The sequence below is a fragment of the Oncorhynchus clarkii genome, unplaced genomic scaffold, assembly GCF_045791955.1.
Source record: "Oncorhynchus clarkii lewisi isolate Uvic-CL-2024 unplaced genomic scaffold, UVic_Ocla_1.0 unplaced_contig_11086_pilon_pilon, whole genome shotgun sequence".
In the NCBI taxonomy this organism is placed as follows: domain Eukaryota; kingdom Metazoa; phylum Chordata; class Actinopteri; order Salmoniformes; family Salmonidae; genus Oncorhynchus; species Oncorhynchus clarkii.
In genome coordinates this window covers 70,216-88,851 of record NW_027260825.1, presented here as the reverse complement: position 1 = coordinate 88,851, position 18,636 = coordinate 70,216, and the positions used below count along the sequence as shown (strand labels likewise).

At 40.6% G+C, this 18,636-nt stretch overlaps 2 protein-coding genes across 5 annotated transcripts; both read right to left on the bottom strand.

The window, feature by feature from the left end:
• Nucleotides 1–474: 474 nt before the first annotated feature.
• Nucleotides 475–7,606, bottom strand: LOC139401817 (zinc finger protein 180-like). Of its 3 annotated transcripts, none has more exons than XM_071145794.1 (3): nucleotides 7,361–7,606; nucleotides 2,843–3,020; nucleotides 475–2,701 (listed from the first exon to the last, which is right to left on the bottom strand). In XM_071145794.1, the coding sequence occupies exons 1-3, from the start codon at nucleotides 7,367–7,369 to the stop codon at nucleotides 2,478–2,480; spliced, it is 411 nt and encodes a 136-aa protein (XP_071001895.1). In that variant the 5' UTR covers nucleotides 7,370–7,606; the 3' UTR covers nucleotides 475–2,477. The 3 variants fall into 3 exon arrangements, with proteins under 3 accessions (XP_071001895.1, XP_071001893.1, XP_071001894.1); XM_071145792.1 differs by having other exon boundaries at nucleotides 610–1,722; nucleotides 2,831–3,020; XM_071145793.1 differs by having other exon boundaries at nucleotides 610–2,701; nucleotides 2,831–3,020; nucleotides 7,361–7,598.
• A 3,255-nt stretch (nucleotides 7,607–10,861) lies between these two features.
• On the bottom strand, nucleotides 10,862–17,517 carry LOC139401815 (zinc finger protein ZFP2-like). Of its 2 annotated transcripts, XM_071145788.1 has the most exons (3): nucleotides 17,320–17,517; nucleotides 13,406–13,583; nucleotides 10,862–13,013 (listed from the first exon to the last, which is right to left on the bottom strand). In XM_071145788.1, the coding sequence occupies exons 1-3, from the start codon at nucleotides 17,326–17,328 to the stop codon at nucleotides 11,863–11,865; spliced, it is 1,338 nt and encodes a 445-aa protein (XP_071001889.1). In that variant the 5' UTR covers nucleotides 17,329–17,517; the 3' UTR covers nucleotides 10,862–11,862. The 2 variants fall into 2 exon arrangements, with proteins under 2 accessions (XP_071001889.1, XP_071001888.1); XM_071145787.1 differs by lacking the exon at nucleotides 17,320–17,517 and having other exon boundaries at nucleotides 13,406–13,610.
• Nucleotides 17,518–18,636: the final 1,119 nt, after the last annotated feature.

Here is an 18,636-nt window from a genome sequence, read left to right as displayed (position 1 = left end):
GGAGCTAGGAACACAAGTATTCATACAATACAACTTGATGATGAAACTGTGTATTTGTGTGTATTGTTAGATATTACCACAATGTTGGAGCGAGGAACACAAGCATTCATACAATACAACTTGATGATGAAACTGTGTATTTGTGTGTATTGTTAGATATTACCACAATGTTGGAGCTAGGAACACAAGTATTCATACAATACAACTTGATGATGAAACTGTGTATTTGTGTGTGAGTACAGGTGCATAGGTTTGTGTGTGTGGGTTTGTAATTGGTGGAGGGTGGTATGTGTATAGTATACACATTAGTGAAGTAACACATTAAACATTGGTTTAGGTGTTATTAAATGATCGGTTGAAGTTATTACATTTTTCATAAAAAGTTGTTACATGATATCGTAACTTACTACATTAAATTGAAAAGTTATTACTATAACAATTTAACATTTTATCATATTAACCAACAAGATATTACATTTCCCGGTTTTATTACATTAAACATCTAAAAGTTATTACATTAACCGTTGTCACAAGACACAGCATGCATAGATCTTACCTGGACCTCATGAATATTATTATTCAATGCGTCATTGATTAGTTTTAGGAGTACGTAAACACACAACATTTATCCATTTAAATCCCAATGTGCGATATTACAGACACAGGGGAGAACTGATCCTAGATCAGAGTTGCATATTATGCTCCAGAGATTACCATAGTGATCAGACTAAGGCAACTGTTTAAGAATGGGAGATGGATATGACTGTTCACTAGATGTTTTCTATTGATCCTTTATTTAGTGATCTGGATCCAGTGTCAGATAGGAGGGAGAGGAAATATGGCACATTTCTGCTTTCTGGTGTTTTTTCATTGGCCCTAAATGAGCAAAGCTCTTTCCACATAGACAGACATAAGGTTTCTCTCCAGTGTGTGTTCGTTGGTGTGTATTTAGGGTCCATGATAGACTGAAACTCTTCCCACACTGATCACAGCTATAAGGTTTCTCTCCGGTGTGTGTTCGCTGGTGTCTATTCAGGTGTTCTGATAGCGCAAAGCTCTTCCCACACTGATCACAGCTATAAGGTTTCTCTCCAGTGTGTGTTCGCTGGTGTCTTTTTAGGTGTCCTGATAGAGCAAAGCTCTTCCCACATAGACAGACATAAGGCTTCTCTCCAGTGTGTGTTACCAGGTGTGTAGTCAGCTCTCCTGACCGAGCAAAGCTCTTCCCACACTGATTACAGCTATAAGGCTTCTCTCCAGTGTGTACACGCTGGTGTATGCTTAGAATTCCCGTGTTAGCAAAGCTTTTACCACAATCAAGGCAGGGGTAAGGCTTCTCCCCTGTATGCATTCTCAGATGAGATTTGAATGTGTTAGAAGCAGCAAAACTCTTCCCACACTGTGAGCATATGTAAGGTTTCTCTCCTGTATGAATTCTCAGATGAGATTTGAAGGCGTTAGAAGCAGCAAAACTCTTCCCACACTGAGAGCAGCAGTACGGTTTCTCTCCGGTGTGACTCCGTTGGTGCATTATGAAACCACTCCTGCTAGTGAAACTCTTCCCACAGTCAGAGCAGCAGTGGTGAGGTTTCTTCCCTGTACATCTGTGCTTTTTGAGGTGTTCTGATCGGGAGAGACTCTTCTCTACCTTGTCACAAACATGTTGTTGAGGCTCCCCAAATAAGTCCCTACCATTGAGAGAGCGATAGTTTAGGGTGTCCCCTGCAAAACAAAGACATTGAATGAATAGTTTTTGGAAATATGGGTCCATAAACATCACCTTCGATATACACTCAGTAGCCAGTTTATTAGGTACACTACCCTGTTCATGAAAATAGACCACTCCTACAGACAGGGTCACGTGTCCGTGGCTTGCTATATAAAGCAGGCAGACAGGCATTCAGTTACTGTTTGATTGAACATTAGAATCGTCAAAACAAGTGACGTAAGCGACCTGAGTGTCGATGCCAAGTGAGCTGGATCCAGTATCTCAGAAACGTCCGACCTCCTGGACTTTTCACGCACGACAGTGTCTAGGGTTTACCAAGAATGGTGCGACAAACAAAAAACATCCCGTCAGAGGTAGTCCTGTGGGGGAAAACAGCTTGTTGACGAGAGAGGTCGAAGGAGACTGGCAAGAATTGTGCAAACAGAAAAATAAAGGCGCAGTACAACCGTGGTGTGCAGTGTGGCATCTTGGAACGCACAACTCGTCGATCCTCGTCACTGATGAGCTATTTAAGCAGACGACTACACTGTTCCACTACTATCAGCTAAAAACAAGAAGAAGCTACTCCAGTAAGAACACAATCACCAACACTGGACAATTAAGGAGTGTAAAAACATTACCTGGTCCGACGAATCCCAGTTCCTGTTGAGTCAGGACTGGGTGTAAGCAGGATGAGTTCATGGCACAGCCGGTTGTCAACGGTACAGGATGTTGGTGATGGTGTGGGGAATGTTTTTCCTGGCACAAGTTAGGTCCCTTGATACCAATTCAGCAACATTTTAACGCCACAGTGCTGACCAAACCCAATAGAGTATCTTTGGGATGAGATGGAACAGACTGTTGGCAGCACGAATGTGCCACCGTCCAATCTGCAGCAACTGCGTGATTCCATTGCGTCAGCATGGACCAACATCACCGGGGAATGTTTCCGACACCTTGTAGAATCCATACCCTTGAAGAATTCAGGATGTTCTGGAGGAAAAGGGGGGTCCGATCAGGTACTAGATAGGTGTACCTAATAAACTGGCCAATGAGTATATATTGTTTATCAATCAATTAACAGAAGTTGCAGAAGCATATTGCAGTCTAATCCACACACACCATTGTTCTTACTTGGTGAAATGAAGTCTTCCTCCTCGTGCCCCCCTCTCAAAGTTCCACTCTGCCCTGGTGTTTTCCTGCAGTCGACCAGCCGCACAGACAGGCACTTCAGACCCAGCAGTAAGGCGATATCAGGAGAGTTGCGACCAGGGGACTCCGGCAGGCTGGAGGGGGACGGACTAGCTCTGTCCTGGTGACCACAGGAAGAATTGTACATAGAATATCATTAGACCAAACATTTGATTACTTTAGTCTAAATCTCTGATTGGTGCATCCTTATATCTCCTTTCTCTTTTAGTGTGTAATTGTTCACTACTTTCCACAAATGTACAGATTTTTTCAAACGGAAGTGGTTTATATATTTTTTTACTCTTAGTACAAATGCCAAAACTGATGACTTGGAATTCCCCATTTTATGTTCAGAACCTTGATTGAGCATTCATTGGAGTTGAACACATCTTTCACCCCTGAGTTAGTCTTGGTTAACCCAGAACTAAAGTCTCACGTAATTGGTCAGCCGCTCTAGTCAGTTCTGGGTTCATACACGTTAGGAGAGATTAGGAGATGATAGAACGAGGAGCGGAACCGGAATGAGAAGCTCCTCCGTCTCTTTTGATACGGGCCAAATGTCCACTCCCCTTCCGAAATGTGAAAGATGGTAACACCTGCTAAATCATGATTTGTTCAAATAACCAGTGATGAAAAACCTAAACACCAGAACTACTGCTGCTCGTTATCCCACTTGGAGCATGTTGAGAAAAACGTCAGTCTCATAGTTTCAGTATCCTTATACAGTACATACATAGAAGAAACCATCAGATATAGGGGTATTGTAACATGTAGTAGACACCTACAGTAAAAAGGTATTGTGTAGCCTGGTGAAATTTCTGCCCCATGCAACATTGTTCAAGATCCACTTTTCTATGTGACTTGTTACTGTAACAGCATCCACATCTAAAATTGTTGGTTTACAGCGTATCAACAACATTCAGATAATGTCTTAACAAACAACAGGAAGATATTTTCAAAAGTAATCAACTGAAAATGGCCTAAGAGTTTTGAAACAGATTTTTGTGCTTAGAGTTGTGAAAATGTACCACATACTTGTGAAAATTGCACCAAAGACAATTGGCAGAGTCATGTGCTAGGGGGGAGAATCCACCATATGTTTTATAACAGCCATTTCCCTTCAAATCAGTGAAGGAAAGTGAACAAGTGCACAGTTAGGGAGGAAGGAAAGATAACTAGGGATTCCTTAACATATCATCTAGGCAGAAGCAGAGCTAGCGTGAGGGCCATGTAGGACTGTTCCTGCAGATACAAAGAAACCATTATTTAACACTATAAAATATTTATAGTGTTACATATAAAATATTATGTAACACTATAAAACATGTAACACTATAAAGACTTATTTAACACTAATTATTATGTTACACTATAAAACATGGCAAAGGTGAATTGGTCTAGGTGGTTGTTGCTTATTTTATAAAGCAAAGTACCCTACAGCTGTGTGTCACTACACCTCCTTGAGGGTACACCTGGGACTGGTAGCTGCATTGCTGGTTGGCTGCTGGTGGGGGAAGGACCAGGGAATTTATAAAGTAAGTTATTTATTAACTTTAATAGTTTAAATAAGTTAACACACTGCCGGGACTTGAGGTAGGCCTACACTAGAAGAATCCAACAATGACGCACGTTGTCATTTTAAACAATCTAACATATCTTTAGGCAGGAATTAAGAAAATAAAAGATTCAAAAGAACAGAATAGCATATTCTAAGTTTAAAGGTAGACTCAGAGATATGACGTGTACAAAGTAAACAGCATGGTGGGTCAATTTTCCGCAATAACCATGAACGTTGAAGCTAAACTTCTCCAATGTTTATTTTATTTTACTAGGCAAGTCAGTTAAGAAAAAAAATCTTGTTTTGAATAGGAACAGTGGGTTAACTGCCTGTTCAGGGGCAGAACGACAGATTTGTACCTTGTCTGCTCGGGGATTCGAACTTGCAACCAACGCTCTAACCACTGGGCTACCCTGCCGCCCCCAAAAGTGATACTGAACAAATACATAACGCCATTTCAAATATTTTAGTACACATGAGGAAATGAGTCAGTTGAAATAACTTAATTAGGCCCTAAACTATGGATCCCACATGACTGAGAATACAGACATGCATCTGTTGGTTACAGCTACCTTAAAAAAAAGGTCTTCACAATGGGCCTAAAGATCTCATCGCTTTATTTTTGTGCATTCAAATTGACAATCGATTAAATGCAATGGTGTTTGTTGTCCGTAGCTTATGGCTGCCCATACCATAACCCCACCGCCACCATGGGGCACTCTGTTCACAATGTTGACATCAGCACGCCGCTCACCCGCAAAATACACATGGTCTGCAATTGTCAGGCCTGGTTGGAGGTACTGCCAAATTCTCTAAAACAACGTTAGAGGCGGCATATGGTAGAAATTAACAGTACATTTTCTGCCAACAGCGCTGCTCGACATTCTTGCAGTCAGCATGCCAATTACACGCTCACACAAAACTAGGAGACATCTGTGGCATTGTTTTGTGTGACAAAACCGCACATTTTAGAGTGGCCTTTTATAACAACTTCTTGATATGCCACACCTGTCAAGTGTATGGATTACCTTGTAAAGGAGAAAGGCTCACTAACCGAGATGTAAACACATTTCTGCAAAAAAAATTATAGAGAAATAAGCTTTTTGTGGGATCTTTTGTTTCAGCTCATGAAACATGGGACCAACACTTTACATGTTGCATTTATATTTTTGTTCAGTGTTTATGAAAGCAAGACCATCATGATTCATTGACCGGGCGTTTTTTTCTTGTAGAAATGTGGAGCCTGCCTGTATTTCCTTAAACCTTTCGAGCAATACATGTCATTCAGAAGAAAAACTAATATTTCATAACATATTTTCTTGCCCTCATTAGCGCCTCGCCACTAGAACCGCAGTGAAAATATCCAACACGTGGGCTAGTCCACCATCCAGATCAGAGTTGGAAAAATAATCAAGCCGGTCAAATGGCAGTTGTTCGTTTGGCACTGTTGATCTACACAGACGTGGATTAAAACGCCAGGAAGACGAGAGAAGGAGCATAATAGAATCTATTCTGGATGCTTGAAACTGGTTTGTCCTGATGTTAGCAAGCAAGCATTTGCTCACTGCAGTGGACAACATGCAGTTTCCATTTGTATTGTTTTCTCAGCTACAGTTTGACTTGTGTCCTGTCTGACAGTGAAATATGGCTAGATCTTACCGTAGCTTGGACTACAGAGTAGCTAGCTAGTGTTGCAAAAGCCAAATTGCATTGCAAGGTAGTATTTTGACACTTTCCACATAGTTTGTTGTTGGTTTTGAAATTATATAGTTAGCCATCTATGTTTTATGGAAATATTTAGGGCTGGCATTTGGAAGTGAATTAGCTATCGTTAGATGCCTTCTGTGTTCAAGTCAGCTGTTGTTGTATGACTCTAGCAAGCTAATGGCTGAAGTTATTTGTGTCACAAATCTTCCGTAAACAAATATAGCTAGATACATTTATTTACCTGTTCATTAGCTAGCTTTCAGCTGTTAGCTATTTACAGAGGCTAGCTGTTGGACTTTGGACAAGCAAACTAATGTTAGCTAATAGCAGCTGTGTTGTTGCAGAACAACAGAGTTTCTGACTCGTTTAGATAGAACTCTGAGATTCGGCTGAAATATGTCAGCATTGTCAAATGCTATAAAAAAAGGAGCTCATTGTTGGTTCCTAATGGACAGAATTATGCTTGTGAGAGCGATTATTTATAAAATGTAATAAAATCTGTTGAACCTACACATTTAGTCAATCCGACATTTTTTAAATGACATGGTCACTTTATGGTAGCTATATGCTTGTTTTAAATCTGACTTCTAGACTTGAGGCATGTGGGCGTAGAAAATACTCTGACAACTCAATTGCTAAAGACCCTGTTAGAAATCCGGTATATGGTACTCCGTAACGGCTGGACAGATCATGAGGTGGGGAGTGTGTTGTGTATCTCCAATCAAGTTCATTTGCGAGATTTCGTCGACATTGGCGTCATAATGGCTTTGATATGATGGTAGGGAAATTGTACTTTATCATTGAGCTTCAACCAATGTATACTCAGCGTGACTACAACATAATGGAATAGAACTAAATAATATGAAAAATGTTGCAAAAGTGAGACGTTACATGCATCATTGGTGTGGCCTCTCAATGGCCAATACATATTATCAGCAATACAGGGTTTATATACATCACTGGTGTAGTCTGATTAATTATTTCTCCATGGTTCTGACTTAACCTGCTAACCATTGCTTGTATCATCAATACGTGTGCGATTGACTAGTGGGCTACTTTGCTGAAATAACCACCCTGGTTTCTTTTGTCTAGACGTTCAAGTGGAACGCATAGATGTGGAATATCAAAGGAAACGAGACCTAGACGTTGTATACACGACAGTAAGGACACTGTTCATAACTATCAACCAAACTTACCCGATCCATCTTGGAAGCGATTCTTTCTTCAAATAAAAAAACATGAAAGTAAAGGTGTAAGATAGAGTTACGTTCCTTATCAAAGCGTTCAGATAAAGAACAGTTAGACCAGCGCAAACGTCCTTTTAAATATCAAAACTGGATTTAAGTTGTCACAAACAAACGTCTCATTGAGACTAATTTTTACATCAGAACGATCCCGTGGAATTTTATTTGGCTTGAAAACTCGATAGACGGTAACAAAGTACTTCCTGTTGATGCTTTTCAGCTTCTTCTGTGGTGTTTAAGAGGTGCCGCCACCTACTGTATATAGTCATCAACACTTTTCTTCAAGCGGGTGAGGCGGTTCAGGGAGTATAATTTATTGCTAGAAAATAACTGTTTGTATTCCCTCATATAGAGTATGTTAAATCAATGACAAATGTAGACGATTTTTGGTATAATCAGTATGTAATTAATCTATTTAAACTGTAAATGATTAGATGCATCACTTGGTCAATGATAATAAATGCATTTTGTCCACGTGTGGTTGTATTGTTGGCAAATACAATAAAAATCACAAATCCTAAGGTATTTATATAAACAACTAAAATAGCTTGCAGCCTCTGACTGGCTGTGGTTTGCTGGAAGGTGGCAGGCTGAATATGAGATTAGAGAAATTCCTTGTTATTGTCTTTCAAACGGCTCGATGGCTTTCTATGGTTTATTTATTATGGATCCCCATTACTTCCTGCCAAGGCAGCAGCTACTCTTCCTGGGGTAAAGCAACATTAAGGCAGTTATATACCATTTAAAATATTACATGACAATTCATACCACTTTTCACAACACATTGTGTTCCCTCAGGCCACTTCTCTACTACCACATATCTACATTACAAAATCAATGTGTACGTGTGTGTAGAGTGCGTGTTTAATGTGTATGTGCGTCTGTGCCTGTGTGTCTCTTCACAGTCCCTGCTGTTACATAAGGTTTATTTGTATCTGTTTTTTACTGATCTGATTCTACTGCTTGTATCAGTTACCTGATGTGGAATAGAGTTCTATGTAGCCAATGCTCTATGTAGTACTGTGCCACTCCAATAAGCTGTTCTGGACTTGGGGACTGTGAAGAGACCTTTGGTGGCATGTGTAGTGGGGTATGCATAGGTGTCCGAGCTGTGTGCTAGTAGTTTAAACAGACAGCTCGGTACATTCAGCAAGTCAACACTTCTTACAAAACAAGTAGTGATGAAATCAATCTCTCCTCCACTTTGAGCCATGAGAGATCGACATGCATATTAATGTTAGCTCTCCATGTACATCTAAGCGCCAGCCATGCTGCCCTGTTCTGAGCCAATTTAAATTTTCCGAGGTCCCTACTAAACAGTAGTCCAGGTGTGACAGAACTAGAGCCTGTAGGACCTGCCACTATGATGTGATTTTTAATTGCATTTAATGTCAAGCACTTATCATCAAGACAGTATCATGCTTTTAAAACTCACTTCACTGTGAAAATACATTTGAAGAAAGAAATTCAACAGCAGGTTGTTTCAAAGCCCAACACAACAAAATGGACAGCCTTTAAGGTGATGATTACTTCAAAACATCTATATGCATATTAGAGTTATGAGTCCAAGCCAACCCCCCCCCCCCCCCCAAAAAAAAAAACTGTATAAAAGTTATGATTGTGCCTTTATACAATACTTAGCCTACCACATATTACACACGGCAGACAAACGTGAAAATAAATGTTAAAAATAAACATTTAAGATCTCTTGTGTGTTTGAGTGTGGATTGTATTATTATGCATACTAGATGAACTGATTACCTTTTGCTACATTCCAACATCTGTGAGGAAATGTATAGACCTAGGCGATGCGGTTGGTTCATTGATAGTGCAGGGCGGCTTACAGTTAGCCTACAATTATAGTGAATTTGTTTTTAGTAGGGACTTTTTTCTATTCATATTTTTATTTAATAGGATGACAAATTCCCTTTAGCTATACAGAATATCTCAGTCCCATATGTTTCCATCTCCTCTCTCTTTATTCCTTTCCTGAGCGCCTTCGTCCTTCTTGATGTTCCCCAACAGATTTCACTTGGTTTCCCAAATTAAGCATTGGTTAGCTACAGGAACAGGGTTGGAGAGCCCATGGCATACAGTGTTTGGGGGGGAATAACTCCTGTTGCGCAGAGAGCACATGCTCCTCAAACAGTGGTTGATGTGTGGAGTGAAATATGTGTTTTTATATGTATTTCTCAGCTGCTCATATTAAGCACATGCTCTGCAAAAAATAAAGAAAGTAGCCTACCTGGTCGGTGTGCTGCCACCATTTGCTGTTCAAGTGCGTAAGGATGACATGTCCGTTTCCCCCTGTTCCCTTTCCTGCCCATTTGATAATGGGCCATTCTAAATCAGAACAAGATTAAATTGAGAATAGTCTGATGGGTGAAAATCTGACCACTTGATGTGAGAACAGCTGTGCAGCCTGAGGCAAGGAACAGAGCACAAGCTTCTTTCTTCTTTTTGTAACTGCCTGAAACCATCAACAGGCTACAGTCACATTGTGCAGCCCATATAGAATGTCTTTGAAATCATAACATAAGGTTTATCATTTACAACTAAAGTTGCCAAATAACTCTAAAACTAGTGTATAGGACCTTCATATTCGCTCTGGAATGGGAAAAATATCCTATTTTATTCAGCTAAGATCAATTGTATTCTTCTTACTATGAAAATAATTTAATATAAAATAACGACATGGGCCTTATAAGCATCTTTTGTCAGCTAAATGAACAAGCCTACAGCCTTTGCAGGAAGCATACCAGCCTGCATCCCACTGCTGGCTGGCTTCTGAAGCTAAGCAGGATTGGTCCTGGATGGGAGACCAGATGGTGCTGGAAGTGGTGTTGGAAGGCCAGTTAGGAGGCACTCTTTCCTCTGGTTAAAAAAAATATCCCAATGCCCCAGAGCAGTGATTTGGGACATTGCCCTGTATAGGGTGCTGTCTTTCGGACTGGACGTTAAACGGTTGTCCTGACTATCTGGTCACGAAAATATCCCATGGCACGTATTGTAAGAGTAGGGGTGTTAACCCTGGTGTCCTGGCTAAATTCCCAATCTGAACCTCATATCATCACAGTCACCTAATCATCCCCGGATTCCAAATGGCTCATTCATCCCCCCTCCTCTGCCCTGTAACTATTCCCCAGATCATTGCTGTAAATGAGAATATGTTCTCAGTCAATTTACCTGGTAAAATAAGGGTTAAATAAACTATGGCATGGAGCATAACCAGATAATATACAGCAGGCCAACTCATATTCTGTTCTTCTGAAATACATTTTCTTCATATCATAATATTTTGTTAGTCCTGACTTTTAGGGTATCTGTGACCAACATATGTATATCTGTATTCTCAGTCATGTGAAATCCATAGATTAGGGCCGAATTAATTAATTTAAATTACTGATTTCTTTACATGAACTGTAACTCAGTAAAATCTTTGAAATTGTTACGTTTTATATTTTTGTTCAGAGCAGATGATCAGGACAGTGAAGAGTACTATTTGCCCGAAGAGGTGAGGTCTTGCAATGAACTATATGACTGTACTTCTTAATTCTCAAGAGGAAAGTTAAAACCCTCAGCCACAAGGTCACTGAGACGGACCAACAGGGGATCGCCTGAAAATAACTGACATGCAGGGATGGGATTTAAGGATTTTGGTCACTGGCCAGCAGACCGCAATGTCTACTAACCCGGGGCACATTTGGGACCTAAATCTGTGGCATTCGTTGTTTGTAAAGGCAACATTTCACTGCTGTGTCGGGCTAGTTTGGCACCTTTTCTACTAGCACAATCTGAAAAGTACTAGCCTTGAGATAGCTTAATTTCCATCCCTGCTGACGTGTCGAACTGATTTCACAGGTCATTTGACTAATCATGTACAACAGAAGCACTCTGGAACAAAACCGATTTTGTAGTTTGTATTGGAAAAACATCGAGTTCACAAGTCCTTTGTGAGTTAGTTAGCATAGTTAATGTTAGCTCACTGTTTGTGTAATCACACTTTTCCAAGTGGTGACATGTTAGCTAGCCCACCAAGGCAGGGATATTTAGCTAATGTTTAGCTAGCTAGCTATGTTAGTTAACATTAGCTCAACATTCGTGTAGTCAGATTTTTTACGTGGTGACGTGCTAGCTAACTAACTACTGTTGCCCTGGTGCTGGGCTAAAGTTAGCAAGTCTGACTACACGAACGGCGAGTTAACGTTATCTAGCTGGCTAGCTCACAAAGGACTTGTCAATCATGAAATGTCAGTCATTATGCTGTCCTATGCTGGTTTTCTTTTTACCTGTAAGGAAGGTAACGTGCGTTACACACAACTAACGTTAGTCAGTGGCTTTCTAGCTAACGTACATTTTTTAGAAGCCCCTAGCTAGCCAACCACTGATCTTTGACACACCCAACATGGCTTGTTGGCAGCTATCAACAGGGCTTACCTGTACTGCATATCTATCTAATGTTTCTCTGCAGTGTGTGTTCGGTGGTGTCTAATCATGTTGTAAGCTACAGCAAAGCTTTTACCACATTGATCACAGCTATAAGGCTTCTCCCCAGTGTGTGTTCGCTGGTGTGTATTCAGAGTGGAAGCTACAGCAAAGCTTTTCCCACACTGATCACAGCTATAAGGCTTCTCTCCAGTGTGTTTTCGATAGTGTCTAATCAGGGTGGAAGCTACAGCAAAGCCCTTTCCACACTGATAACAGCAATAAGGCTTCTCTCCAGTGTGTGTTCTCTGGTGTATAGTTCGTTTATCTGATAGAGCAAAGCTCTTCCCACACTGATCACAGCTATAAGGTTTCTCTCCAGTGTGTGTTCGCTTGTGTCTATTCAGGGTGGAAGCTCGAGCAAAGTTCATCCCACACTGACCACAGCTATAAGGCTTCACTCCAGTGTGTGTTAGCTTGTGTGTTGTCAGGTTGCCAGACTGATTGAAGCTTTTCCCACACTGACCACAGCTATAAGGCTTCTCTCCAGTGTGTATACGCTGGTGTATAGTTAGGGCTTTTGATAGAGCAAAGCTCTTCCCACACTGATCACAACTATAAGGCTTCTCTCCTGTGTGTGTTCGCAGGTGTCTAGTCAGCTCTCTTGACTGAGCAAATCTCTTTCCACACCGATCACAGTTATAAGGTTTCTCTCCAGTATGTGTTCGCTGGTGTGAATTTAAGGTCCCAGATTGACTGAAGCTCTTTCCACACTGATCACAGCTATAAGGCTTATCTCCTGTGTGTGTTCGCAGGTGTATGTTTAAGGCTCCCAAATAAGAAAATCTTTTCCCACAATCAAGGCATGGGTAAGGCCTCTCCCCTTTATGAATTCTCAGATGAGATTTGAAGGTGTTAGAAGCAGCGAAACACTTCCCACACTGTGAGCAGCAGTACGGTTTCACTACGGTGTGAATAATGAAGCCACTCTGGCTTGTAAAACTCTTCCCACAGTCAGAGAAGCAGTGGTGAGGTTTCTTTCCTATACGTCTCTGCTGGTGTTTCTTGAGACGTTCTGATCTGGAGAGACTCTTCTCTGTCTTGTCAGCAACATGATATGGTTGAAGCGCCCCAGATGATAAGCCCCTCCCACTGTGAGAACGGCGGTTAGGGGTGTCCCCTGTGAAACAAAAACATTGAATAACTAGGTTTTGGAAATATGGATCGATAAACAAATACTATAACAATTTAAAATAATGTTTTTTAGCCAACGCTCTTATCCAGAGTGACTTACAGGACCAATTAGGGTTAAGTACCTTACTCAAGGGCAGACAGATTTTCCACCTAGTCGGCTCAGAGATCCAAACCGGCAAGCTTTCAATTTGTGGCCCAATGCTCTAAACCAAGACTACCTGCCTCTCTTATCATCAATACACTCAGTGGCCAGTTTATTAGGTATACCACCCTCCGTTCACAAAATTCAATCGACAATAAACTAGCAACTGAGTGTTTTACTGTTTATAAATCAATTGAGCAGATTGTAGTCTAATCCACACACCCCATTGTTCTTACTTGATGAAATCAAATCTCCCTCCTCGTGTCCTTCTCTCACAGTTCCACTCTGCCCTGCTGTTTTCCTGCAGTCGACCAGCCACACAGACACCCTCTTCAGACCCAGCAGTAAGGCTCTACCGGGAGAGTTGTATCCAGTGGACTCCGGCAGGGTGGAGGGGGACGGACTAGCTCTGTCCTGGTGACCACAGGAAGAATTGTACATAGAATATCATTAGACCAAACATTTGATTACTTTAGTCTAAATCTCTGATTGATTGGTGCATCCTTATAACTCCGTTCTCCTGAAGTGTGTTCACTACTTTACACAAATGTCTAGTATTTTTTTTAAATCACTTTGGCAAATTTTTCAAATGGAACTTCTTATGTTAAGAGCCTTTGATTGAGCATTCATTGGCGTTGAACAAATTAGCCGCTCAATTTAGTTCATACGTGTTAGGAGAGCTTAAGAGTTTATGGAAAGAGGAGCTCCACCATCTTAAGATACAGGGCTACACATGAATGTCCCCTCCCCTTCCAAAATGTGAAAGATTGTAACACCTGCTAAATCACTATGCACCATAGGTATATTTCACTGGTCATCCCCAAAGCCAACACCTACTTTGGCTGCCTTTCCTTCCAGTTCTCTGCTGCCAATGACTGGAACAAATTGCAAAAATCACTGAAGTTGGAGACTTACATTTACCTCACTAACTTTAAGCGTCAGCTGTCAGAGAAGCTTACCGATCGCTGCAGCTCTACACAGCCCATCTGTAAATGGCCCATCCAACCAACTACCTACCTCATCCCCATATTTGTTTTTATTTTTCTGCTCTTTTGCACACCAGTATTTCTACTTGCACATCCTCATCTGCACATATCACTCCAGTATAAATTGCTAAATTGTAATTACTTCACCACTATTGCCCTATTTATTGCCTTACCTCCTTACTTCATTTGCACATACTGTGTACAGATTTTTCTATTGTGTTATTGACTTTGTTTATCCCATGTGTAACTGTGTTGTTGTTGTCACACTGCTTTGCTTGATCTTCCAACATAAATTAAAAGAATGTCAATTTATACAATTCTCAAACTGTACTTAAACTTGACACTATACAATTTGTTTAGTAGTTAAGTTTTGAGCAATTTGATTAAATTATAGTTAAATGTATTGTTTACAAATTACTGGAAAATATTTTTTCATGTAATTAATTGTAAATGGCCTTTGGAAACATGTGTTTAGAAACATGTGTTTAGAACAGCTCCTTTGTTTTATTGAGGGAGGGGTTATTTTCCTGACACCACTCCGCCCGGGGCCTCACCTCCTCCCTGTAGGCTGTCTCATCTTTGTTGGTAATCAGACCTACTACTGTTGTTGTCGTCTGCATACTTGATGATTGAGTTGGAGGCGTTCGTGGCCACGCAGTCATGGGTGAACAGGGAGTACAGGAGGGGTCCTCTCATCATATATGCATAGTCACTTTAACCGTATCTATATGTACATACGACCTCAATCAGCCTGACTAACCGGTGTCTGTATGTAGCCTCGCTACTGTTAATTTTCACTGTCTTTTTACTGTTGCTTTGTTTCCTTACTTACCTATTGTTCACCTTGTACCTTTTTTGCACTTTTGGTTAGAGCCTGTAAGTAGGCATTTCATTGTATGGTCTACACCTGTTGTATTCGGCGCACGTGACAGATAAACTTTGATTTGATTTGTCCAAATGGGATAGGGCATTGTCATGGCGATTACATCGTCTGCGGATCTGTTGGGGCGGTAAGCAAATTGAAGTGGGTCTAGGGTGTCAGGTAAGGTGGAGGTGATATGATCTTAACTAGCCTCAAAGCACTTCATGATGACAGAAGTGTAATGTTTTGTATACTCAGTGAAATTGTCCATTCTCACAAAAAGTTTATTTCTTTCAAATTGTGTGCACAAATTTGTTTACATCCCTGTTTGTGAGCATTTCTCCTTTGCCAAGAATGATGCATCCACCTGACAGGTGTGGCATATCAAAAAGCTGATTAAACAGGATGATCATTACACAGTTGCGCCTTCTGCTAGAGACAATAAAAAGCCATCCTAAAATGTGCCGTTTTTCCACACAAAACAATGTGCCACAGATGTCTCAAGTTGAGGGAGAGTCCAGATGGAGCTGTAAATACAATCAAGCCTGTCTAATGGCAGAATTGATCAGCACAGATATGGATCACAATGTCAAGAAGACAGGAGAAGGAGCATACTGGAATGTTTTCTGGATGTTTGAAACCGAGGAGTTTGTTCTGATACTAGCCAGCATACATTTGCTCACTGCACATGTTTAAATGTCCATTTGTTTTCTCAACTACAGTTTGAGTTGTCTTGTCTTGACAGTGAAATATGGCTAGCTCTTACCGTAGCTTCGACTATAGGCTAGCTCTTACCGTAGCTTCGACTATAGGCTAGCTCTTACCGTAGCTTCGACTATATGGCTAGCTCTTACCGTAGCTTCGACTATAGGCTAGCTCTTACCGTAGCTTCGACTATAGGCTAGCTCTTACCGTAGCTTCGACTATAGGCTAGCTCTTACCGTAGCTTCGACTATAGGCTAGCTCTTACCGTAGCTTCGACTATAGGCTAGCTCTTACCGTAGCTTCGACTATAGGCTAGCTCTTACCGTAGTTTCAACTATAGGCTAGCTCTTACCGTAGCTTCGACTATAGAGTGTGTTGGAAAAGCCTACTTGTATTGCAAGGTAGCAACGTGACAATTTGCCCAACGTTTGGTGTTGGTTTGTTGAACCGATGTAGTTAGCTAGTTATGTTTTGGAAATATTTAGGACTGACGTTTGGAAGTGAACTAACGTTAGCTACCTTGTGTTAGTCAGCTGTTGTCTGGCTAGAGCTAGCTAATGGTTGAAGTTGTGTAACAGACTTTACTTAAACAAATATAGCTAGCTACCTTAGCCTGTTCATTAGCTAGCTAGCATTCAACTGACTGGTGTTAGCTAGCTACAGAGGCTAGCTGCTGGACTTTGGACAAGCAAGCTAACTTTAGCTAATAGCAGCTGTGATGTTGTAGAACAGTTGCTGACCCGTTTAGATAACTCTTGAGAAACGGCTAAAAATATGGCAGAAATGCTACAAAAAGGAGCTCATTGTTGGTTCCTAATGGACAGAAATATGCATGTGAGAGCAATAAGTAATCAAATCTGTTGCACTTACAAATTGACTCAATCCAGACATTTAAATCAAATGGTCACTTTATGGTAGCTCTTTTCTCGTTTTCATTTGACTTACATAATTTGAGCTAGGTGGGAGTAAACTCTGACAACTCAATTGCTAAGGACCCTGTTAGAAGTTAAGAATGTTACTCCGTAACGGCTGGACAGCTCCTGAGAGGTGGGGAGTGTTGTCAAGTTGATTTGCGAGATTCCAACGAGATTGGCTTCATAATGGCTTAGATATGATGGTAGGGAAATGTCAATTTGACATTGAGCTTCAACCAATGTATACTCAGCGTGACTACAACATAATGGAATAGAACTATAAAGTATGAACATTTTTGCAAAAGTGAGATGTAACATGCATGATTGGTGTGGCCTCAATGGCCAATACATAGCATCAGCAATACAGAGTTTATATTCATCATTGGTGTAGCCTCTCAATGGCCAATACATTTCATCAGCAAACCAGGATTTATAAACATCACTGGTGTAGTCTGATTAATTATTTATTTTCGCTTCTGACTTGACCTGCTGGTTGCGCATTGCTTGTATCATCAATATGTGTGCGATTGACTAGTGGGCTACTTTGCTGAAATAACCACCCTGATTTATGTTGTCTAGACGTTCAACGGGAACGCATAGATGTGGAAGGTCAAAGGAAACGAGACCTAGACGTTGTATACACCACAGTAAGGAAACTGTTGATAACAGTCAACCAAACTCACCCGATCCATCTTGGAAGCGATTCTTTCTTCAAATAAAAAACCATGAAAGTAAATGTGTTCGCTAGAGTTACTTTCTTTGTCACGGCGTTCAGATAAAGAACAGTTAGACCAGCGCAATCAGACGTCCTTTTACATATCAAAACTGGATTTAAATGGAGACAAATTTTACATCAGAACGATCCTGTGGAATTTATTTTAAATTGAAAACGAGAGAGGATGGTAACAAAGAACTTCCTGTTGATGCTTTTCGGCTTCTGCTGTGGTGTTTACGAGGTGCCGCCACCTACCGCACATAGTCATCAACACTTCAAGTGCCTGAAGCGGTTTAGGGAGTGTCATTTATTGCTAGAAAATAACGGTATTCCCTCAAATATATAGTGTTAACTTAATGGCAAAAATGTAGGCTATTTTTGAATAATGGAGGCAGCGCCTATTTTATTTGACTTGCGGTAACTCTAAATCAATAGTTGTTAATTAAGTAGTCCGAAAACATTCACTTGCTTGACCATTCTGAAAGTCATGTAACTGTTACGTGCAACATTAACAGGACAGATGTTGCTCTCTAGTTTTATGCTGTAACAAAGGTGTGGTTGAATGTATTCTGCCACTGTCATCTTGACTCAGCTGAGTCAAGGCATATGAACTAACAGGTTATAACAACACAATTATCACAACATGTAATATGGCTATTTTTCTGGCTTTCTTCCCAGGTGATTTTTACCTACACACCGCTACTGCAAGTTGTAGCTTTGCCCTCATTATTTCTCTATGGTTCTGACTTTAGCTGCTTGTTGCGCATTGTCTTGTGTCAATCTGTGTGCTTTAGGCTAGTAGGCTACTTTGCTGAAGGACAAAATATCCCAAATGTTTATTACCACCATTGTTTATTTTGTCCAGCTATTCAAATGGAACGAATGGATATGGAAGATCAAAGATGATTAAACTAGACATGTTATACACCACAGTAGGGATAGTGTTAATAAGTCAAAATTGACCCGATCTTTTGTTGACGCTATTAATCTTCAGCGTTTCTTAGTGACAGTAAATCTGTAGCTAGCCTACACTACAGTTACTTTCTTTGTTACAGCGTTCAGATAAAGAACCGCTAGACCAGAGCAATCAAACATCCTTTTAAATATCAAAACTCGACTTAAATTGTGACAAATGTCTGATGTAGGCTTATCTAACTTCAGAAAGATCCCGGATAAGACTAATCTATTAACGTCAATTAAACGTTCAACCAAGAATACTGATGTCTGTTATCGTCTAACTCTACCCGAGATCTACTTGAAACAACGTCCTCTGAGAGTCCAGATA